The 21741-nt window shown below is 52.1% G+C and overlaps 1 protein-coding gene and 1 pseudogene across 2 annotated transcripts in view; both read right to left on the reverse strand.

Annotated features, from left to right (window-relative positions):
• UBE2F (ubiquitin conjugating enzyme E2 F (putative)) overlaps positions 1-15417 on the reverse strand; it is a 51890-nt gene extending 36473 nt beyond the window's left edge. The window contains exons 1-2 of one of the 2 annotated variants that reach the window (XM_060105780.1): positions 15283-15417; positions 9110-9243 (exon numbers count right to left, since the gene is read on the reverse strand). In XM_060105780.1, coding sequence (XP_059961763.1) covers positions 9110-9227 — 118 coding nt within the window. In that variant the 5' untranslated portion in view covers positions 9228-9243; positions 15283-15417. The remainder of the gene's footprint in view (positions 1-9109; positions 9244-15282) is intronic. The other variant, XM_060105779.1, reaches the window with a different exon arrangement.
• On the reverse strand, positions 10664-12708 carry LOC132495427 (small ribosomal subunit protein eS19-like; annotated as a pseudogene).
• Positions 15418-21741: the final 6324 nt, after the last annotated feature.

The raw sequence follows: 21741 nt of genomic DNA on the forward strand, positions 1-21741 counted from the left end.
CTACACTTGGTCTAAAGTTTAGACTTTAAGCCATGAAGTTGCTTTCAAAGATACAAAGTGACTTGCAGGATGCCAACAAGTGCAGTCAAGGGCCCTTGAAATTTTACTTCAGCATGAATGAAAATTACTCAAAATTAACATAGAAATTATCTATAGGTAAACAGTCACTAAAGCGTTTTTGAAAATCTTGTTCCCCCAAGTAGTGGAACTACTGCCCTCAAAATCTGATTTATATTTATATCTCTGCCTCTTCCAGTTTTTCCGGATTTGTCTTCCCGTGAGGGCTTGCCCAGTTTGCGCTAGAACTTTTCCAGGGAGAGAAAACTCTCTACCTCCTGCTGGGCCCGTGTGTTGCCCCTGCCATCTGATACCCAAGGAAGCCTGGGCAAGCTGATACCCAAGGAAGCCTCCTCCTGGGAGCTGCATTCCTCAGCCCTAGCGCTCTCCTCTGGGACCTCTTCTATCAGTCACTCATTCGGCATTCAAGCCCAGCACCCCTCTGCAAGGCTCCCACCAATCCTGCTATTAGCGAGCTGAGGTCTGGGGGAGCACCCACAAGAAACCGGGCAGGCAAGTCGTCTGTGCCTCTGACGTAACATAACGTGCTCTGGCGACTCTCCAGCTGTGGAGACTAAAGGAAGGAGGAGGTTTTCAAGCTGGGCTTTAAAGAACCAGTAGAATTCAGTCCCACAGAGGTGGGGAAAAGGGTATTTCAAGGAGATAAGTTAGCAATGTGCAGAAGCATAGAACGCAGACAAGCACAGAAACCAGATGGTATGCAGTGCAGCCAGAGCAATGGGAAACAAGGTGGAAAACCAGGGCCAGGATGGGGAGGGCCCAGAATTCTCAACTTTATTCTGCAGCAATAGGGAGCCAAGGGAGATTTCTGAACAAAAGTCCCTAAGCTTTGCCTCAAGAGGACACCTTTAGAAAGGGAAAAGCGGAGGCCAGGTGACCCGTGAGGTGGGTGCTGAGAGGCAACAAGGACTCAGCAGAGGTGGGGAGAGCCAGCGTGCCTAACAGCAGAGGACGAAGGCTCTGCCGTGTGTGTGTGTGTGTGTGTGTGTGTGTGTGTGTGTGTGTGTGCGCGCGCGTGTGTGTGCGTGCGCGTGCGCGCGTGCTGGGGAAGTTGAGGGGGGCGGGTGGGGGAGCTGAGGTCTGGGTGCACGACCAGGGCGGGGGCTGGGGAGCCCTGCAGAGTGATGCCACCCGACATCATGAGACCAACAAAGGGGAGAGACTGGTGAGAAGAAAGAACTTTGGCAGAAAGCAGAGGACAGGAGCAGGGAAAGTCATCGATGAGAGACAGGAGGAAAAGTAGGAATGATTCAGTAGAGAGGAGAGACTGGTCCGAGGGGAATGAGGCCTGAGGCAAGGCCATGGGATGTGGATTGGACCCTCCTGAGGGCATTCAAAACAACAGGAAGGTAAGTGGAAAGACAAACCAGTCTACAAAACACTAAGAAGCAAATGACTCCTTCAAGTGCAGGGCTGGCGTGGCGAGGGGGGAATGGGTGGGAAGGGAGAGGCCACAATGTTTGCAAAGCTGAGTGCGTTAGTGGGGAGACTGGCAGATGGCTATTTTGAGGCTAAGGGTTTAGGAAAGGCACAGGCCTCTGACATCAGCTAGTTGAGAACCTGGGTAGAGACGGGTGGCCCACTAAAGCTATTAGCTCTGGGTTCCAGGCGCTCGGGATGGGAATCCAGACAAGTGAGGTGAGGCAGAGGAGGGAGGGGCTCAGGATGCAGCCCTGGCAGTCTGCTGTTAGGGTTTATTCTAGAATATATGCACTTAAAACAAAATGACGAAGAGCCTATGGAAGGTTCACTAGCATCACACTTACAACGACCACAGTGATCTTTAGTTTCGCCTTTCACTCTAGCAGGGCGCGGGGTGAAGAAGCACTCTGAGGCCACCCACCCCAGCCCTCCGACCAGGATGGGGTCCGAGCCAGGCTCTGCTCCTACAGCCCACACAGGGCACTCATTTTATCAAAAAAGGCACACCTTTTATCAAGTGAGTCACGTGTATTAATCACTTTTAATAAATGTTATCCACATAATTAAATCTAGATGGTTTTAAGATGAATACTATTTACATATTTATTATACTAGTACTTAACTTTTTGTTGATAAGAGTTCACAAGAAACTCTTCTTGAGGACCCTTCTTTTGAGAGACTGATGCTGGCCACTGGAACCCGGTTTTCTCTGGCGGGCCTATCCTGACTCCTGTCATGAGAACTCTGGTCATTCAGTTTTACAAAAACCCAGTGAAATAGAAAACATGCCCAGAGGATGTGAAATGGGGCCACATGACAGAAGTGAAAAATTTGAGAAGACAGGCTACTGCCAAGGAACAGGGAAGAGGTGAGGCCCGGACATAGGAGGGCAAGGATGCACTGACCAGGGTGTCGTGATGACCGAGCAACAGAACCGGATGCTGCATTACAGGGACCTAGTGTGGGGATGAGAGGCTCTAGGCCAGAGGACGCCTCACTGTAGGACAGGGATTCTCCGCCCTGGCTGCACACAATCATCTGGGGGATTTTTTTGCTTTTTTTTTTTTTTAAATAAACAGCTTTGGTGAGGTACAATTTACATACTATAAAATAGACCAACTTTAAGTGTATAAGTCAATGATTTTTAGTAAAATTTGGAGCTGTGTATCCATCCCCACAACCTAGCACCTGCTGAGCAAACCCTGCCACCCCACCCTATCCAGACCAATTACCCCAAAAGTCCTAGCTGGGGCCTAGGCCTCTGAATGTTTTATTCCTCCAGGTATAGGAACTGCTGTAGGCTACTTTGCCAAGCTAAATTATTTACACAGACGGATTGCATAATTTCACACTGTGGTCTAGAATTAAACTCCAAAGAGGAGAGCCCTCAGACCTAGGCCAGTGATGGCCCCCACCACAGTCAGGGCCTCTGCAGACTTCTGGTCCAAGAACCAGTGTGGGCAAGGAATATGACCTTGGAGGCAGAAGGATTTCATTAAAGACGCCTGGCATTTTAGTCCAGCCCAGTATAGAAGATAAACGACCTACAATGCAGTGTTCCTCTCAGGGAGTTGTCACAAACGACAAGTAGTTTGATGGCAAATAATAATTCAAATGATGGCAAATAATAATTCACTGACATCGATAGTAATAACCTCAGAATCCACCTACAAGTAGACTATGACCAAAGAAACCAGTGATTTGCTTTACATGCTCAAGAGGCCTCTTGGCAAAGCAGCAGTCCTTCCGTGTATAACCTCAATGCCCAAAGGACACTACCCCCACCTGGAAGGTAACAAGAAGTTCAGATGTTTTTAAACTGCTAAAGTCACGCCTGTTCCAAAGATGCTAACACCTCTCCGGCTCACCGGCCCAGCCTTTGGGGAGGCACCTGGCACCTTGCACAATGAAGTGGCTGCACAACTTCTTTCTGAGAAATTAGATGCTTTTCCTTTCTAACTACAGATCAAACCACAGAGCCCACTTGAAGCATGACTGCCCTGAAATATCAGATTACAAAATCCACCCCATTACCACAATGGCCCCCACACAGCACGTATTCACCCCCTTCTGCCGTAGGCTGCCCACAACACAGTGCTCTAGCTGTTTCCGCACCACCTGCCACTCGAACCTGTGCCCTTTTCATGGTGGGGGCTGTAGATTCTGACCCAGCCCTGGGACCCCAGTGCCTGGGCCTGAGCTTGGCACACTTGGGAGTGCTCAGGAAATGCTCGACAAACAAGCACACTTGCCAGCAGGGTGGCAGTACTCTCAGTGTGAAAATCCTGAGACACGGGGAGCCTTTCTCCTCAGACAGTTGGGGACTGAGGCATTCCAAAGGTGCTGTGGACTGAACCGTGTCCCCCGCCCAAGTTCTTATGCTGAAGCCCTAAACCCCTACCCACCATGTGATGGTATGAGGTGGGGCCTTTGGGAGGTAATTAGGGTCAAATGAGGTCAGGAGGGTGGGGCCCTCATGATGAGATTCGTGCCCTTATGGGAAAAGACACCAGGTGCTTACAAGCCAGGAAGAGGGCCCTCACCAGGAACTGAATCTGCCGATGCCTTGATCTTGGACTTCCCAGCCTCCAGAACCATGAGAAATAAATGTGTATTGGTTAAGCCCCCCAGTCTATGGTATTTTATTATGGTAGCCTGAGCTGACTAAGACAAAGGCCAATCACAGATGCAGATGGTTCTTAGCAAGAGCCAGCTCCGAGCCCCATCAGGTAACATCAGGCAGGGCAGCTGTGCCCTTTGACCCAGGTAGAGCTGGCAGCTATGTCCCATGAGACTTGATTACCTCTTTCCACCTGAACCACTACCTCTTCGATTTCTTGAACTAGAACTTTATCTCTTAGCCTCCTGTCTGTCTTTATGCCTTGAGCACCTCTTCTGCACCACCAGCATCCATGCACAGTGCCCTTATGGGGGAGACACTTGCCCCAGCGGCATCATCCTATCCCCAGAGATGGCATGGCTACTGCCCAAGAGTCCCACCAAGCCCCACATCAGCCCTTCCACTCATTCCAAGGGCCTTCTAGCAGCACACTGCAGAGTGCAGGCCCAGAGTACTCACTGCCCCCTCCCTCCACACTGTGGGGAAGCTAGGATGTAACCCCGAAAGCCAGCACAGCCCCATAGCAGTCTCTGGGAATGGAGCCCCAAGGCCTCGTATCACCCACTTTCAACATGAACAGACAAAGCTGACTTGAGCCCTCATGTGTCTTCTACAGATCCTCCCTGCCCACCCCCATTCCTGGGCTGTCTGGCACACCTGAGGGCCACCAAATTCCCTGAGCAGTTTCACTGGTGTTTAACCCTGCAGCCAAGCATTTAAAGGTTAGGCTTGGGCCAGCTGCCTTACTCCACGTTAGCAGGACTCCTCCTCTTTGGGCCACTGCCCTCGTTTTTAGAACACATATTGGAACACACAGCCACAGCTTCAAACGCTGCTAAATGCTCTGAATACCCTGCCAACATGACAAGCCAACCCTGAGCCCACCTCCAGAGTCCTGGGCAGGGCCTGGCATGGAGAGAGCAGCTCTAGAGAACAATAAATGGTTCTCTTTCGCCCATTCTTCCAGAAAGCGCCCTGAACCGGAGCCGTTCCTATACCACATGACCAGACCGCTCATGTGGACACAGAAGTGCTCACCCAAAGGAGGCCCTGTGAGGCACCTCGTGGAGACACCTGCACCTTGAATGCTGGGAAGCCCATGCAGGTGGGCAGCCAGGCCTCTCTGCTCTGCAGAGTGGGCTCAGAGTATGGAGAGCCGCCACAGCTGCTGAAACAAGAGAACACCAGGAGCCACATGGAGCACAGGGGTTGATTGGACAATGGCTGTAGGTTCATTCCCAACTCCAGACCTGGCCCTGAACTCAGTCAGCTCAATTCCAAATCTCCACATTTAGCAAAAGCTTCCTGCCAGCCTGCCTGGAGCCCCTTGAGGTATTCAGGGGCCACTAACAGGAGGCCGGCACACACCAGGCATTAAAATCTTTGTCACATGAACAGGTCAAAGGACAGGGAGACACACAATCATGCTCCCATTATATGAAAAGTGCCAAGCTTCAGACAGACAAGAAAGTAGGTCATTCTGCCCAGAGGCTTTTTTGGAAGGTGGGGAGCATCATCAGACTCAGAAATTGATGGACTCGGCAGAACCACAAGGGTCCACCAGAAAAGCAGTGCCATCTGCCCTGTGGCTGAAAGCACTGGTGATGGCTCCCAGAGAGGCCCAGACCTGAGCTGGGGCCAAAAGGAAATGCGCAGACCTGAAACTCTCTCTCCCCAGTGTCCCCAACTCCCAGGATTCAGGGCAGACAGCAGCCCTCAGTCCTCGCCCAGAAACATCTGATCGTTCTATACCCTCCAGGGACTGCTGCTGCAAGCGCCTCTCCAGTTCCAACCTGGAGGATGTCCTTGAGAATGACCCCAGGGGTGCCAATGAAAAGCTGGTATGGCCCAGGTGCGAGTGTGGTAGCGCCTCACACTGGCCAGCTGCTCCGAGGCAGGCCACAGTATTCCAGGGACAGCTGACTCCACCTGTCACCTTCAGAACTGGGCCCACTATCCCAAGAAAAAGAACAGGGCTTCAGTTCTGCAGCTACCACTGGCTCTCACCCCTAGGGGCAAGTGTCCCTGTCAACCTCCGATCTCCCACGTCAACCTTACAGCCATCCGCACCAAGCCAGATCTCCACCATGTATGGTCAGTCAAGCATGGCAGTGGACCAGCTAAAAACATATTTTTGCCTCTAAGTGTCTGTGGTCTTTCCTCTGGGCGATGGACGCGTGGCCCAGATGCCCTCTTGGCGAGGGCTCTCAGCAGATGGCCTTCAGCTCTCGACCCTTCCAGGGACTGTGTGGGCTGCCCAGAGCCCCACCTCAGGCCAGACCCATATGACGACTGGTCGAGCAGAGCAGGAAGGCCTGACCATCTCACCTGAGTGGGGACCGCTGGGAAGGGCCACGCCTGCTCCTGCTCCCTGCGCCACCCTCCACAGGCCTCAGTCCCAAGGATACCCTTTAATAACGACGCCGCACGCCCAATTCCCCACTCCCGGGAACCCAGCCCACGGCACCGAGCCCCAGAGACACATGACTACACGGCTCTACCACTCACTGACCCTCATGAGTGACACTGGCACGTGAGCCCCGGCCCCAGATGACAGTCCCAACTGCAGCAATCTCTCTGAACTCGGATCACCGACTTTCCTCAACGTCCCCAAGGGGAGTTTCCGCTAGAAGGGACTCTCACGATAACGACCCCTCCAAGTGCCTCTCCAGGCCCACGACAGCATCAGAAATCCCCAGAACGAAGGCCGCTGCCACCTTCTGAAGGAGCGCTCTAGGTGCCGACCAAACAATCACCAGCAGTCAGAGCGTTCTTTATCACGCGATTACACTCTCGTTACAGCGTCCTCTCTCAGGTCAGGCCCACCCTTCCTCTCCACCTACCCTCCACCACGAGCCCAAACTACTCACCGCTCAGTCAGCCCGGCCCACACTGGCCTGGCCACCCCCGAGGCAGACGGAGAGAGCAGGCCACACAAGGGGCGTGTTACACTGAGCCTTGCTGCACAACCACCCGTCAACTGCAAGTGCTCTGGGCCCAGAAACCTAATAACCCCCAGTGTCTCTGAGAGAATGGAAACAGGTGGCTCTTGCGGAGGTTTTGCACCTCTCCTTGATAAGCCTCACAAAATCAAAGGACCTCAGCTGGGTCCTGTAAACCCAGGCAAAGACATCTCCTGTCCTAGGCACTGGGGCAGAGTCCAGCTTCATGGGCCTCAGTGGGCTCCCCTGGGCCGCGTGACGGCCCCGAGTCATTTGAGAGCTCTCGGGGAATCCCTGAGCAGGAGGGCGTGTGGTGGGAGCCTCTGTGCCTCCCTGAATTCTCTCTTCTGGGGACTCACGCTTCTGTTCTGCTCCTTCGGTTTCTGCGTGCTCGGTCTGTTCCCCAAGTACCTGCCCTACCCCAAAATGCGGGTCTGGCTGTCTTGCTGCAATAAAGCTGTGACCTGGGCAAGTTATTGAACCTCCGAGTCTCAGTTCTTGAGCTGTAAAATGAACCACCCACCTGGCAAGGCTTAGCGAAAGTCAAACAAGAACTGCCCCTATAAAGTACCCAACAGAGGGCCTGGCCCCAAGTGATCAGCAGACAGGCGCTGCTGTCAGCCATGACGAGGACATGGGAAAGAAGATGGCACCGTCTACTTGCCAGCTTCCCACCCGCTCCTCCTCAGCTGCAACCCCCTTCCTCACCGCCACTCCCCGGCATCAGAACACCCTCCCCTCGAAGGACTGTGACCCACGCATCAAACCCCTTCCCTGGCTTGCTTGGCTCCTGGCTTCCTCTGCAGGTGGAACCCTTGAGCCAGCACCCAGGAAAGAGACCCAAGTCCTATCAGACCACCCAAGTGAGGGGCTGCGGCCCAGGCCACAGCCCCAGACCCCGCAGGGTAAACCTTCCTGTGTTGTGACAAACTAAATTCAGTCTAACGCTCTCCCTGACACAGAAGGTATTTTGCCAAAATGTCAAAAACGATTCTGACTCCATCTTTAACCTATCACCCATCAGGCTGGGAAAGCCAGAGCTCAGTCACGATCCAGGGGCAGAGGGAGAACAGGGAAGAGTACACCACTGACGTCTCCCTGAACCCGGCATCTCCTGTCCCCACCCCTTCCCAAACGCAGCCGTGTTTTGCTTCTGAGAAGGCCCAACACGGGGCATTCATTAATGCCAGGTCTCCCACCATCAGATCTGTTCCTGGACATGCAGATGCCAGCCACCCCCACCGTGTCCACCTAACACAACATGAAAACAGACAGCTCTAACAAATCATTTAACCCTCTGTGCTTCCTAGCTCCTTATACTTAAAAAATGTAAACACGTGTCATAAAGTAAAGAGTGCTCCTTCAAGGCAGAAACTGATCTTTCGGAGTCCTCATGACCCTAGGAAACTGCCTTTGCGCTCAATAGCTGTAAATCTGTTCAACGAATACATGCAAAAGTTCCACACAAACACTCGCATAGTCACACACACACCACGTAACCCTTCTCCAAAGACTACTGCTCTAGGACACTCTATTATTAATTCTGGGACAAGAACCAATTTTGCACAAGGCTGTCCTCAGGCTGTGAATAAATAAAAGAGAGAAGGATCCTAAGAGATTACCGAACTCCACTCCCTCCCTTTACAGGTCAGACACTCTGGTGCTGAGGAGTCCAGGACGGAAGAACCTCCCCAACTCCCCACCCCCACCCCCACCCCAGCCGGATAATGAGAGCATGAGACCAGAGCCGTCAGTCTGCTGGTTCCTAGGACCTTACTCCTTCCCCTAGCATCCCGGCAGCCCATACAGAGAGTATCCCAAGTGTATAAGACACACCAGTTTTAATACCGTTTTCTTGCCATCAGCAGTCCCATAGTGTGTGCAGAGTACAAAGTGCTTCTGTTGTATGTGACAGCAATTATATTTCAAAATATTTTCAAAGAGGTACTTCTATTCAGCAACAGGCTGCTTCGTATCCCAGAAGATCCTCCAGCCAGACTTCATTTTGTTATGGGATAGAAAAACAGCTCACATGGATGGTCATTACCTTTGACAAGCAGCCTGTCTCTCACAGAAACCCGCCGAGTGGAGTCAGAGGCTGTGGCTGACGCCCGGGACCCTTTGAGACCGTCATCCCGCTTCAGTTTGCTTGCCAGCGTCAGCATCACTGCTACCTTTATCCTGAAAGGCCAAAAGCAGGTTAAGACAGTGACTGGACAGCGAAGACAATGACGTAACGTGGTTTTTCATATTTTTCCCATAATTTAGTTATAGAAAAATTTAGCATGTAAGATACATTAATAACACTGCATTCCTTCATAATGACTTTGGATCATCTCTATGCCTCTCTAAATCTCATTTTTAAAGTATGAATGAAAATTTAACAAGGGAGAGCCAAGCATTTAACACTCACCGGGCGCCAGGCCCTGGGATGTAGCAGTGGCAATGCTCCTGGGTGCTCATGGTCTAGGGCAACCTCTGCTGACGGGCCTCACATAGGCCCACCGCTGTCCACTGGTAAGTCTGCCCATCCCTGCTGTGTGGACCGTGCACCTGAGGGTGCGGCCCCAGGGCCTGGCCCAGCACAGACTGAAGGGAGTGTCCACCTCTGGTGAGGAGGGAGCACGGCAATGCTTTCTTTCCTCCTTCCTTTAATAAAGGTGTGGCTAGAACCTTAATAAGTATCTTCACATTTATTTATGTTGCATTGTATTTATATTGCTAGGCAATGGCAACATAATTAAGTTATAATTAATGCTCCAAACTAGATTCTTTTCACTTGGCTACTTCCAACCCACCTATGTTTCAGGTTCCCTGACAGCTCACTGGGAAGGATAATAAAGACCAAAAATAGGTGATGCACCTGACTGCTTCGGAGAGAGGACTAAAGATGTCAGCAATGTTTACAGATAAGAGCTGTCCTCTAGAATCTGCCTTCTGTTTCTAACATAAACCGCCATTCATCTGACAGGCCTCCTAACTCTTCTTGCTTGCTTTACCAGTTGGAGAGGAATTCTGGAACTTTTTTTTTTGTTAATTTTTAAATTTTATTTATTTTTATTTTTGGCTGTGTTGGGTCTTCGTTGCTGTGTGTGGGCTTTCTCTAGTTGCAGCGAGTGGGGGCTACTCTTCATTGTGGTGCGCGGGCTTCTCACTGTGGTGGCTTCCCTTGTTGCGGAGCACAGGCTCTAGGAGCAGGGGTTCAGTAGTTGTGGCTCATGGGCACTAGAGTGCAGGGTCAGTAGTTGTGGCGCACGGGCTTAGCTGCCCTGCGCCATGTGGATCTTCCTGAACCAGGGCTCGAACCCGTGTCCCCTGCATTGGCAGGCAGATTCTTAATGCTCCACCAGGGAAGCCCTGGAACTTCTTTTGATTGAGGACAAAAATTGGTCACCAGCTCAATATTTTCATAATTTCCTTTGTTGCTTTAATGTAATTTCCTTTCAATACCACTCTGATCATTTTCAAAAGGAAATGATCTAAAAGCTTCCAGATGAAAAACATGACCTAAGCACAGAACTTTTAGTTTGAAGCCAAGATCTTGTTTGTTTGTTTGTTTGTTTGTTTGTTTTTACGAATGAGGCAATTTATTAACCCAGCATCATTTGTTCTGATGCTTCTTCTTGGCAGCTGTCACCTGTCAGGCGATTCTGTCCAGATCTCTCTGTCCCTGAGGTGTTAGTTTGTGACCCCCATCTTGGTCCTTTTCCACCATTTTCAGCCCCTCCAGGGCTTGGAGGACCCAACGGGCCACGCTCTTGGAGCCTCTGCTGAAGTGGCTGGGCATGGCGCCATGTCTCTGACGCCCCCCATAGATCTTGGTCATGGCACCAACCCCGGCGCCGCCCCGGAGGTACAGGTGCCGTGCTGTGGAAGCAGCTCGTGTGTAGAACCAGCTCTCATCGTAGGGAGCGAGCCCTTTATGCTTGGCCAGCTTGACAGTGTCCACCCATTCAGGGACTTTCAGCTTCCGGACTTTCTGAGGAAGGCTGCCAGAGCTCTGACGAACTCCCGCTGGTTCACGTCTTTTACAAGAAACTCTAGGCATCGTGCAGCCTCTGCACTGCCAGCCAGGGGCTGAAGCCAAGATCCTGAAAGCCAAACTATAAGAATAACTCTCCTCCCATCAGTATTTTTAACCATTTAAACCCAGGTCCCTCACAGAGCTTTTCACACCATCTTCTGTGTATTCCCCCAGCCCACAAAGGCTGTAAGATTTAATTTTCTATTATTTGTACCATGAAAACAACATATTGAATGTGATCTTCTGAACTGTACAGGACCTATGCACAACCCCACACACACCTAATCCCTTTAAGAGTCACTGGTCTAGGGACTTCCCTGGTGGCACAGTGGTTAAGAATCCGCCTGCCAATGCAGGGGACACGGGTTCGAGCCCTGGTCCGGGAAGATCCCACATGCCACAGAGCAACTAAGCCCATGCGCTACAAATACCGAACCTGCGCTCTAGAGCCCATGAGCCACAGCTACTGAGCCCACGTGCCACAACTACTGAGCCCGTGTGCCACAACTACTGAGGCCCGCGCTCCTAGAGCCCGTGATCTGCAATGAGAAGCCACGGCAGTGAGAAGCCCGTGCACCACAGCGAAGAGTAGCCCCCGCTCACTGCAACTAGAGAAATCCCACGTGCAGCAATGAAGACCCAATGCAGCCTAAATAAATAAATAAACGAACAAATAAATAAATAATTTTTAAAAAGAGTCACTGGACTTCCCTGGTGGTGCAGTGGTTGGGAGTCCGCCTGCCGATGCAGGGGACACGGGTTCGTGACCCGGTCCGGGAAGATCCCACATGCCGCGGAGCGGCTGGGCCCGTGAGCCATGGCGGCTGAGCCTGCGCGTCTGGAGCCTGTGCTCCGCAACGGGAGAGGCCCTCATACCGCCAAAAAAAAAAAAAAAAAAAAAAGTCACTGGTCTAAATGCTTCAAGAGATAGTTCTATTACACATAAGCGCTCACAAGCTCCTAGAATTTCAAATCTGCGAAGGACTTCTCCCCTGACTCCCACGCTATTTTATGGATGTGGACTCTGGGACAACCAGGGCCCAGGAACTGGGCTGTCTGAGGCCACTCAGCTATTGAAGAGGTCACCACGAAACACTAGTTTCCCTCATGTAGATGATGGGAATGTTTTTATCCTGAATGTGGTGATGGTTTCAGGGGTACGTACGTACATCAAGACTGATCAAATTACACAGTTTAAGTATGTACAGTTTAGTGTACTTCAGTTATACCTCAATAAAATTGAAACAAAATGTGAAACCAAACCATCGCTAGTTTCTTTATTCCCACTCTACCTCAGGTGGACCCATGGAGAGGACCATCACCGATGGACACACATCTTCCCAGCTTCACCCAGGGCAGGGGACTAATGGTTCGGTTTACCAAGTGCCCTCACAAGGGAGGGCGGGGGTGGGAGGGGCGGAGTCGGGAGCTCCTGTGGAGGCTCCAGCCCACAAGCTACCAGACACAGCAGCACCAGCTAGAGCCAGCCCCCCACTGCTCAGCGGCCCCCAAACGATCCTGCCAGGAACCCCTCAAGCAGATCTGGATCCCAAAGCAGTGTCTGCCTCCCCAGCAAGCCCACTGCCAGGCACCCACACCTGAACACATCACTCTCACCACATCGACGGGGTCACCTGATGGTGGGCCAAGATATGCACCTATCACGAAGCCCCCTTGGTTTCTATCCTCTAGCTGACCTTGGTAATACAAACACGTCAAGCAATAAAAGCACAGCGTGTGTAAAGAGAGTTCTGTAGGCAGTACCCTAGGACAGTCATAATAAAGAGCCCCGTAGAGGGCTTCCCTGGTGGCGCAGTGGTTGAGAGTCCGCCTGCCGATGCAGAGGACACGGGTTCGTGCCCCAGTCCAGGAAGATCCCACATGCGGCTGGGCCCGTGAGCCATGGACGCTGAGCCTGAGCGTCCGGAGCCTGTTGCTCCGCAACGGGAGAGGCCCCAACAGTGAGAGGCCCGCGTACCACAAAAAAAAAAAAAAAAGAGCCCCGTAGAAAGGGGAGTCCTAGGGCACATGGCTGGTCCACACCCAGCTCCCTGCAGACCCGCACCGAAGGAGCTGCTCAGAGGGTCCTGGCAAGACTCACTCATACAAAGAAAGGCTCACACCAAGACACTCTTCTGTGTGGCTGCAGTCTGAGGACTCTGCTTAATTCTCTTATACTCCTACCCCACACCGAATTCTTCCCTGTGGGCAGAGTATGCCCCATACTCAATTCCATTTAGAGTCAGATTCCTGGTTTTCAATTTTCAACAAGTTTGTGGCCCTTAATAAAATACACTGGACACTGACTATGCAAGATATAAAAGAGAACACTGTTGTTCTGTTTTCTGTAGAAAACAAAACTTAGTTTCCTAACATTCTAAGAAATCTAAGTATATAATGACCATCTATTTCTCCATCATCTGTATCATTTTCACACACCACTTTAGGGATAAACCAAAGGCCTAATTGGGGGATGCTACACAGCTGTTAATTTAACTCTATACAAAGAGATCTGAACGAAAATAATTATTCAAGCTGTCAGGTTAGCTGAACACCTGCAGTTTGCTTCAGAATTCTCTTTTCTTTCTTCAGTATGCTTCACCCCTTGAAGACGTGATTTAAAACTAAACTTCCCCTTTACTGCAAATTACACTTTGACTATGGCAGCATTTTCGGTAACAGAACCCTCAGTCCCTAAATTCCACAAGTTGTAATTGGCCCATTTAAGTTCTTCCTCTGGGTGGGACCTGCTTGCAGACTGTTCAAAGAAGATTCTGATGTGCCGTATTTACTAGGCTCATCATCGAGCAGTACTGACTCAGTGTTCCTGCCTCTAGTGGCAAAATCAGGCCCTGTCACCGGTGCAGGGGCCAGTCAGCTCACGGGGTGAGGAACTCCTCATTTACGATTCTTCCTGCCCTGGACAAGTCCCAATCTAAGTGTAAAAGATGGAACTGCAGGTCACTAGGGGACAACCAACTTCTCCAGCCAAAAAGGCCCAGATCAGGACACAAAAAAGTCCACACCCCACCCTTCTCCTTTAGAATGCCAGGGCCCAAGGAACCTCCCACCTGGCTCCATGGCTGGCTGACTGATGACCTTTGGAGCCCAACCCTTCCACCTGAGCAGTAAACCTGCCTCCTCCTGCACTGCCTACTACCTGAGCAGCAGGTATGTCCAGCCCTGCACCACTTAGCCTGGTGATGATTTCTGTCTTTGAACATCTCCCCCACCCGTGCCCTTCCCCTGCCTTCATCCCCTTACTCAGCCATGAATCCTCTGCACAAGGTAGGTGGGCCTCCTCCCTGTTCCTCAACAACACCCCGCTCATTTCTGGAAGCTTCTGCTCACTCTGACATTCAGGTCTGGAATGCCCTCCCTTCCCTTCACCACCTAACCCTGCTGCTTCCTTAGGATAACAGATGACTATCCAGATTCCTACCTCTCCTCCAAGAAGCCTTCTCCGGCCACTCCAGTCCATCCTGACCCCACTCCGGCGCTGGAGGGAAGGCAGAAGGGCGGACCCGATCCCCTCGTGGGACGGATGAGGGAACTGAAACCCAGGGAGGGTGGGGCCACACCCAAGATTACACACCAGACTTGGCCGTACGGATCGGTCCAAGATGTCCTCCCCGCTCCTCTGGCCCGGGAAGACCCTCCAAACCAGCCGTGGTCGCCCCCGGCTGTGGGGAAGTCGCAGGCAAGTTGGCGAGGCGGCAGCCGGGCTCCTCCTCACCCTCAGCGTCCCCCTGGCCTAGCCCGATTCCCAGACGATCAGGAGTCCGGCTGCCCGAGTCCGAGTCCCGTTGCCTCCGGCCACGTCGGGCCGGTGACCTTGGGCCCACTCGGCGCTGCGTTTTCTCCCGGACAATGCGTCTCGCAGCTCCCCCGCGACGGCGGGCGCAAGCGAGGCCGTGTGTGTGCCCGGCACAGGTCCGGGCTCGGGGCGCGCTGCCCCTGGAGCCCGGCCGCGGCCAGCGCCCCGGCCCCAGCCCCGCGCCCCCCGGCCCACCCCCCGCAGCGTCCGCCCGCCCTCAGGCCCCCGACGCCCGGCCGTGAGGACCCGCACGGCCTGTGGCGGCCCCGGCGCCGCCCGCCCTCCGGCCCGCCCGCCGGGTGCAGCGGCGCCGCGGGAGCCGAGCCACCCTCCAGCCCGCGGCAGCCCCTCGCCCGCCGCATGGCCGCGCGCTCCTCACCTGGGCACCCCGAGACAGGCGAGGCGGGCCCGGCACCCAACACCATGCCCGGCCGGCCGGCGGCGGCGAAACGCAGCCCCTCACAGCCGCACCGGCTCCGGGCGGCGAGACCGGAAGTGGCGGGGCGGGGACTCGGCCGCTCTCGCTCGCGGCGGCCTAGACTGCAGAGGGCGCTTTAAAAAAAAAATTCAAAGCCCCGAAGAACTTTATTTGGAGCCTGACAAGCGAACAGCAGAGTGCGCCGGCCGGGGCTGGGCTCGGGGTCCGGCCTCTCGGGCCTCTCTCATTGGCTGAGGGCGCGGTCTGGGGCGGGCATGGATCTAGCGGCCCGCGTTGATTGGCCAGCGGCGACCGGGGGCGAGGTCGCCCAGTCAGTTTCCGAGCCTGCGCGCCGAAGGGCCGGGGGTCTGCGCGGTGTTTCTACCTCCATTCGCTTGGCCGTGTGCTAAGTCTAGGCCTGCGGCTGCGAGGATCCCCGCGCAGCGTGGCCTGCAGGGGCTGCTAGGCTGGTACTGACCGCCTCGGTGGATGGGGCGCCCGCTGTGTTCCCATCACAGTGCTCAGGATGCAGAGGAGCGGCCGCCCCACAGCCCGCAGTGTCGGGAGTGAGCGGGGCCGGGCGGTGAGCCGTGCAGCCACCAACCCCCGGGGTGCTCCGGGGAGACTGCAGTGGAATGGGTGGGCGCTTTCCTGTTGTCTTACGGTTTTCATGCCTTGTTTTAGCTCTTACACTTTTGCAAAGTACTTACTTTAAAAAATCTGTTTCAAATTGTTCTAATTTCTAGCTCGTTGAATACAAATTATTCTCACGTCCATTCGCGTCCTGGTGTGGTTGGTAATAGGCGCTCTGGCAGGGTCAGTTAGGGCTCCTGGAGGAGTGAGCCATCTGAGAGAGGAGGTTCACTTCGTGGACAGGGACAAGAGCCAAGGAGTTAGAATTTTATTTCCAGAAGCCCCACTGATAGGTTTTAAACGGTGGAGTGACAATATCAAGTTTCCTTTCTGAAAGAGGCTTCTGGCTCTGAGAGAGCTGGTGGGAGGGGCGCCAGGCAGAGAGGAGACCCGAGTGAGGAAGACCAGTCATGGACAAAATTCACGGTATTCCTTCTGTCTGGGAACAGTTTTCTCCTTCACCTGGCTAACTCCTAAACTTTCCTAAGTTTAGACACCACTTGCTCAGAGAGGGCCCAAGGTCTGGGAGAGGCAGGTGCCCCTCTGTGACTTTGCTGAAGCCCAGTGCTTCCGCATTCCTGGTGCTCAAGACACTGTCAATGCCTGTTTCCCTGAGCTCAGCTCCTCAGGTCCTCCTCTTCTGTGTTTCCCATCCTTCTAACACTCCTCCCCGATCCTGGCGACAGGTGGTCAAAACACACCTGCCGGATAAGTATTGCATGGGCTTGTAGCAGCAGTCCTGGCGAGAGAAGATGAGGCCTGAAGCAAGGCAGCAAGTCAAGGTACAGTGCATTGGCTTGAGTATGTGTCTTGCTAAGGAACACTGTCTATAGGACAGCCTGAGCGCACATGGGCCCGTGATGGCCCAAATCTCACCACTGTGGATAAATGAAGCTTCGTTTCATGAGGCTACCTCATGCCTTCACCTGAGCCTTATTTAGGGTTTACTAAGTTATTGACTCATGTAATCCTCACAACAACCTCATGAAACAGGTGTTTTATTATCCCCATTTTACAGATGAGGAAACCGAGGCACAGACGTTAAGTAGTCTGCCTGATAAGGCAGAGCTGGGATTTGCCCTCAACCAATGCACCATGTCCATTAGGTGGCAGGAGAGGGGCAAAGCTGGCCCTCCTGCTTCCTGAAGAAGCAATTTATGTTCATCTGCAGCTCCTTCAGACCCGAACTTTCACTAGCTTAAGCACAAAAGATTTAGAAGACAAGATACGCTCATAGGATCTAAGGAGGCAACTGGGAGCCCGGCCTCTAGGTCTCTGTGGCTCCATCTGAGTCCTGGCCTCTGGGGGCTGGCCTTGTCCTCCCAGATGCCTCAGTGGAGCTGGGGCCTGGCCTCAGATACATCTTTACAATCCAGGCCACAGAGGGGGCCGTCCCTTCCCTCCCAATTTCACATTTTCCGGGAGAGAATGGCTGGGCTCAGATCATGTGCCCGCTGTGTGTGTGTGTGCGTGTGTGTGCGTGTGTGTGCGTGCGCACGCGCACCCGAACATATGAGAGGAAGGGGTAAAGGACCAATCGTAAGCCTCTAATAGGGAAGAACCTTTGTATTTTATTACAAGTTAATCACGAAAGGGATGTTGCCTAGAAGCTTAAATTACACGTAATGGCCCATCACTGGGAACCCTGCCTCCCAGGTAATGAGCATTAAGCTACAATGCCTGTGTTTAGCTCACAGGAAACATCCTGACCAGGCCCACCTGTGAATGGCTGCAGAAAGGAAGAAATTAACACATCCCTTTGGGAGGCTGACCAGAACCGGGACTTTACCCCCTCCCTTTTAGTATAAAAGAAGCCTGAATTCTAACTTGGGTGAGATGGTTCTTTGGGACACTGGTCCACCACCTTCTCGGTTTGCTGGCTTCCTGAATAAAGTCACTATTCCTTTCCCCAACAACTTGTCTCTTGATTTATTGGCCTGTCGTGCAGTGAGCAGCATGAGCTTGGACTCGGTAACAAGCCTCCCAGGATAGTACTGGTGCCAGGGGACGAGCCGGTGGACACAACTCATTAGGTGTCCTTCCCACCTCCTTCACCCCTACCCTGAGAAGCTCAACCCAGGGCTTCTGGCTGGAACAGGGAAGGGGAGATGTCCCCTAACTTTTTAGCCATTCCTGTCTCTGGACACAGCTGCACAGGCTGTCCCAGAAGCTCTCCAGGCCTGGCCTGGGACTGACCTGGGTGACATGCTACCAGCAAGCCAGGGCTCTGGGCACTCTTCAGCCTGGGGCAGCCTGCCAGCTGGTTAACATCGTCTGGTGCAAGGGCCTGGGTGCCCGCTGTGTTAGGGCAGGGCTTCCTAGGCAGGAAAAGCCTAGGGAAGCCCTAAGGGGCATATGCCTTCCTTAGCCATTCCCTCCACTCTTCCCTCCTGCACACGCCATGGACGGAGCACAGCTCTCCCACACCAGTGGCACCCGATCGGGGAAGACATTCCTGGCTCCGTGTTCCAGTGGAAGGCTGCTCTGCCCTGCACTGTCCTGTGGACTCGAAGCCTTTGCTAGGGCGAGACCTCAGCAATGTTCCAAACCCAGCCCCTTGCGTGGACTGGGAAACTGCACTGGCAACACTAGGTGTGGAGTAGACGTGGATGGAAGGGTCCAGCTCAACCCTCAGCTGGCACCTGCTCCAACCTGTTCTGTGTTGTTCCAGGTTATTCCAGGGCGTGCATCCTACCCTCCAACCGGGCCCTATTCTCCTAGGGAGTAAGGCCCAGGGCACTGAAGAGCAGGCCTGGACACACACAGGCCCATGTCCCTACAGGTTCTTCTGAAACATATGTCAGTAAGTCAAGAACTGTATCATGAGCATCTACCAAGTGCTGAGTGCTGGAAGGGGACAGAATGTATAAAGCACAGACCCTGCCCTGCAAAACCACGAGCTCCTTGGAGAACTAGTACTGGTGAATCATGATAGAATGAGGGATACAACTGGGACTCAAGGTTTGCTCTGCACACAGCAGATCAGCGACTCCGCAGTCCCACTTGAGTTTAGAGACTGTTGGGGGAAGGAGGGAGGGAGGACAGCTATGCCTTACAGTCCAACTGGGGAGGCTGAAGACGAATGGACAAAACCCAAGGTCCTCCTGGCGCTTTCTGTTGCTAAAAGTAGAGATGGTACGTTATTGTTAGGAAAAGCTTTATTGGGCCTTTTATGGTGAAAGGCAGTGCCCTGGGTCTAATTTGGAGAGGAGAGGATGAAGCAAAGACAAGACTAGACAAACAGTGGCTGGCAGTGGTTGTGGGGTACCGGGAGAGGTTGTCAACCAAGACGCATCAGCATCCTTGTTCGACCAGTTCTGGGATCCTTTGTAACATGAGGGAGGGGCAAGCCCCTTATAGTTGGGCCAGATCGGGGCTTGAATGATGGTGATGATGATGATGATGGTGGAAGCAGCTATCATCCAGGCAGCAGGCAATTGGATTCTAAGTAGTATGACTCTAACTACACATCTAGTATAATTAACTTTTGACTGCTCCATAACTGGCCTCTAGGGAAAGCATCATGTTTCCTTTTATTCCTTTAAAAAATAATAAATGGGCTGTGACAGCTTTCCTGAAAAGGGACTGATTCAAAGCAGTGTTTTAAATATTACAGGACTGAGATTTTCTCACTCACCCTAAAGCCACACTGGGCTCATTTTAACAAGGGTTGTGCGTTGTAACTGGAATGGAGACATCGTACAGTCAGCTCCCCGTGGTCCCTGCTGCTCCTTCCTGCAGACTGCACTTCTGTGATTCTTCCCCCTTCAGGTCACCCCGTCAGATCAGGCCCCTATGTGGAAAAGCCCTGGGAACATTACACAAGAGAGAAGCTGCCTTTCTCTGAGGCTTTTGCTTTTACTTTTACTTTCTCAGGAAAATATATTAAAATCATCTGGCTTTGTCACACTCCTGTTTTGCATTGCATATTCTTTTGTATTAGTCACTGACTGAAGTCTGTTCATGTTTTCAGGTATTTTTATGCTGCTGATGAAAAGTTTTTATAGTTCAGTTCTGGTAGGGGACATGAATAGTAGGGGTGTGTGTGTGTGTGTGTGACCATACATGCTAAGCTGAATAATAGCCCCCTGAAGGTGTCCTTGAACTAATTACTAGAACCTGTGAATATGTTACTTTACATAGTAAAATGGACTTTGCAGTTATGCTTAAGTTAAGGATTTTGAGATGGGGAGTGCTACACATGGAATGTTTATGTCCCCCCCAAATTCAGATGTTGAAGTCCTAGCCCCCAAGGTGATGATATTAGGAGGTGGGGACTTCGTGAGGTGATTAGGTCATGAGGGTGGAACCCTCATGAATGGGATTAATGACTTTATTTTAAAAAGTCAGAGAGTTCCCTTGTCCCTCCTGCCATGTGGGGACACAGAGAGAAGGTGGCCATCTATGAATCAGAAAGTGGAACCTCCCCCGTTACCAAATCTGCCGACACCTTGATCTTGGACTTCCAGCCTCCAGAACCATGAGAAGTAAATTTCTGTTGTTTATAACCACCCAGTTTGTGGTATTTTGTTATAGTAGCCTAAATGGACTGAAATGGGGATTATCCGGGTGGGCCCATCATAATCACAAGGTCCTTACAGGAGAGAGGACATCAGAGTCACTAGTAGAGGATGTGACAATGGAAGCAGAGGTGGGGGTGATTGGAGGAAGAGGCCTGAGCCAAGGAGTACAAGTGGCCTCTAGAAGCTGAAAAAGGCAAGAACATGTCTCCCCTGAATCCTCTGGAAAGAACAGGGCCCTGTACACACCCTGATTTTGGATTTCGGAGTTTCAGGACCGCTAGAGAATAAATACGTGTTTTAAACCACTGTTGGTTATGGTACCCATAGGAAGCTCATGCACAGTATCTCCAGGAATCGTGCCAAGATGGTGGTTGGTGGCTTCAAGGGCAGCCTGGAATCTGGGTGTTAAGGCGACTCCCTGGAGGACTGGGCAGGTGCCATCAGCCCAGGGCTCATAATGACACATTCATAGGGATTCAGGATGCTCAGACCACTCTTGCAGTGAGGTGCTGCTGCCTGGGTTTTATATTTTGTATAATACCTACAGTTTTTGTTGTTCTAAGTATCTGACATTGTCCGTTCCGGTGAGTGATATGGGAAGAATGCCACAAAACCTAGGCAACGTGGCATTACATAATGAGACAATGTGATTGGCTCCCTAGAATATCCAAGAGGCAACTGAAAACTAAAAAAGTTTTAGTTTAGTAAAAAACTAAAACTGAACAAAGTGACTCAAATTAAAAAAAAAATCAATAGGTAAATTTTATGTACCAACATCAACCGATTAGAAGTTATCAAGAAACCCTTTTCACAATGGGGGGGAGGGGAGAGAAAGCTGTAAAATATTTAAATAAGCTTGATGGCAAAGAGGCATGACCTGGGTAAAGAAAATTACAGACTTTACATTTCTCAGAATGTACATGTCTTGATCAGGGAAGAGTTTGAAGACATCGTCTGCATGGAGAAGCCCATATCACGTGAAGGAACCATTGAGAACCAGCTAGCAGGGGAGAGTGGGACCTGAGCCTGGTCAGAGCCCACATGGGATGTCAGGTAGAGAGCAGGTTACTATCATCCCATCACTGCTGTACTGTTCTCAGCAGCATCAGCCTGGAAGCGACCTAAGACTCTACCCACAGGTCCTTGAGGAAATCAGGTGCTTCAGGGGGTGAGGTTAGGTAGCTACTCACAGAAGCAGCAGACGGGCACCTCCTGGCATGGAAATGTGTCCACCATCTATCATAAAATGGAAAAATTAGTGGCA

This window comes from Mesoplodon densirostris, chromosome 8 (genome assembly GCF_025265405.1).
Source record: "Mesoplodon densirostris isolate mMesDen1 chromosome 8, mMesDen1 primary haplotype, whole genome shotgun sequence".
Lineage (NCBI taxonomy): Eukaryota > Metazoa > Chordata > Mammalia > Artiodactyla > Ziphiidae > Mesoplodon > Mesoplodon densirostris.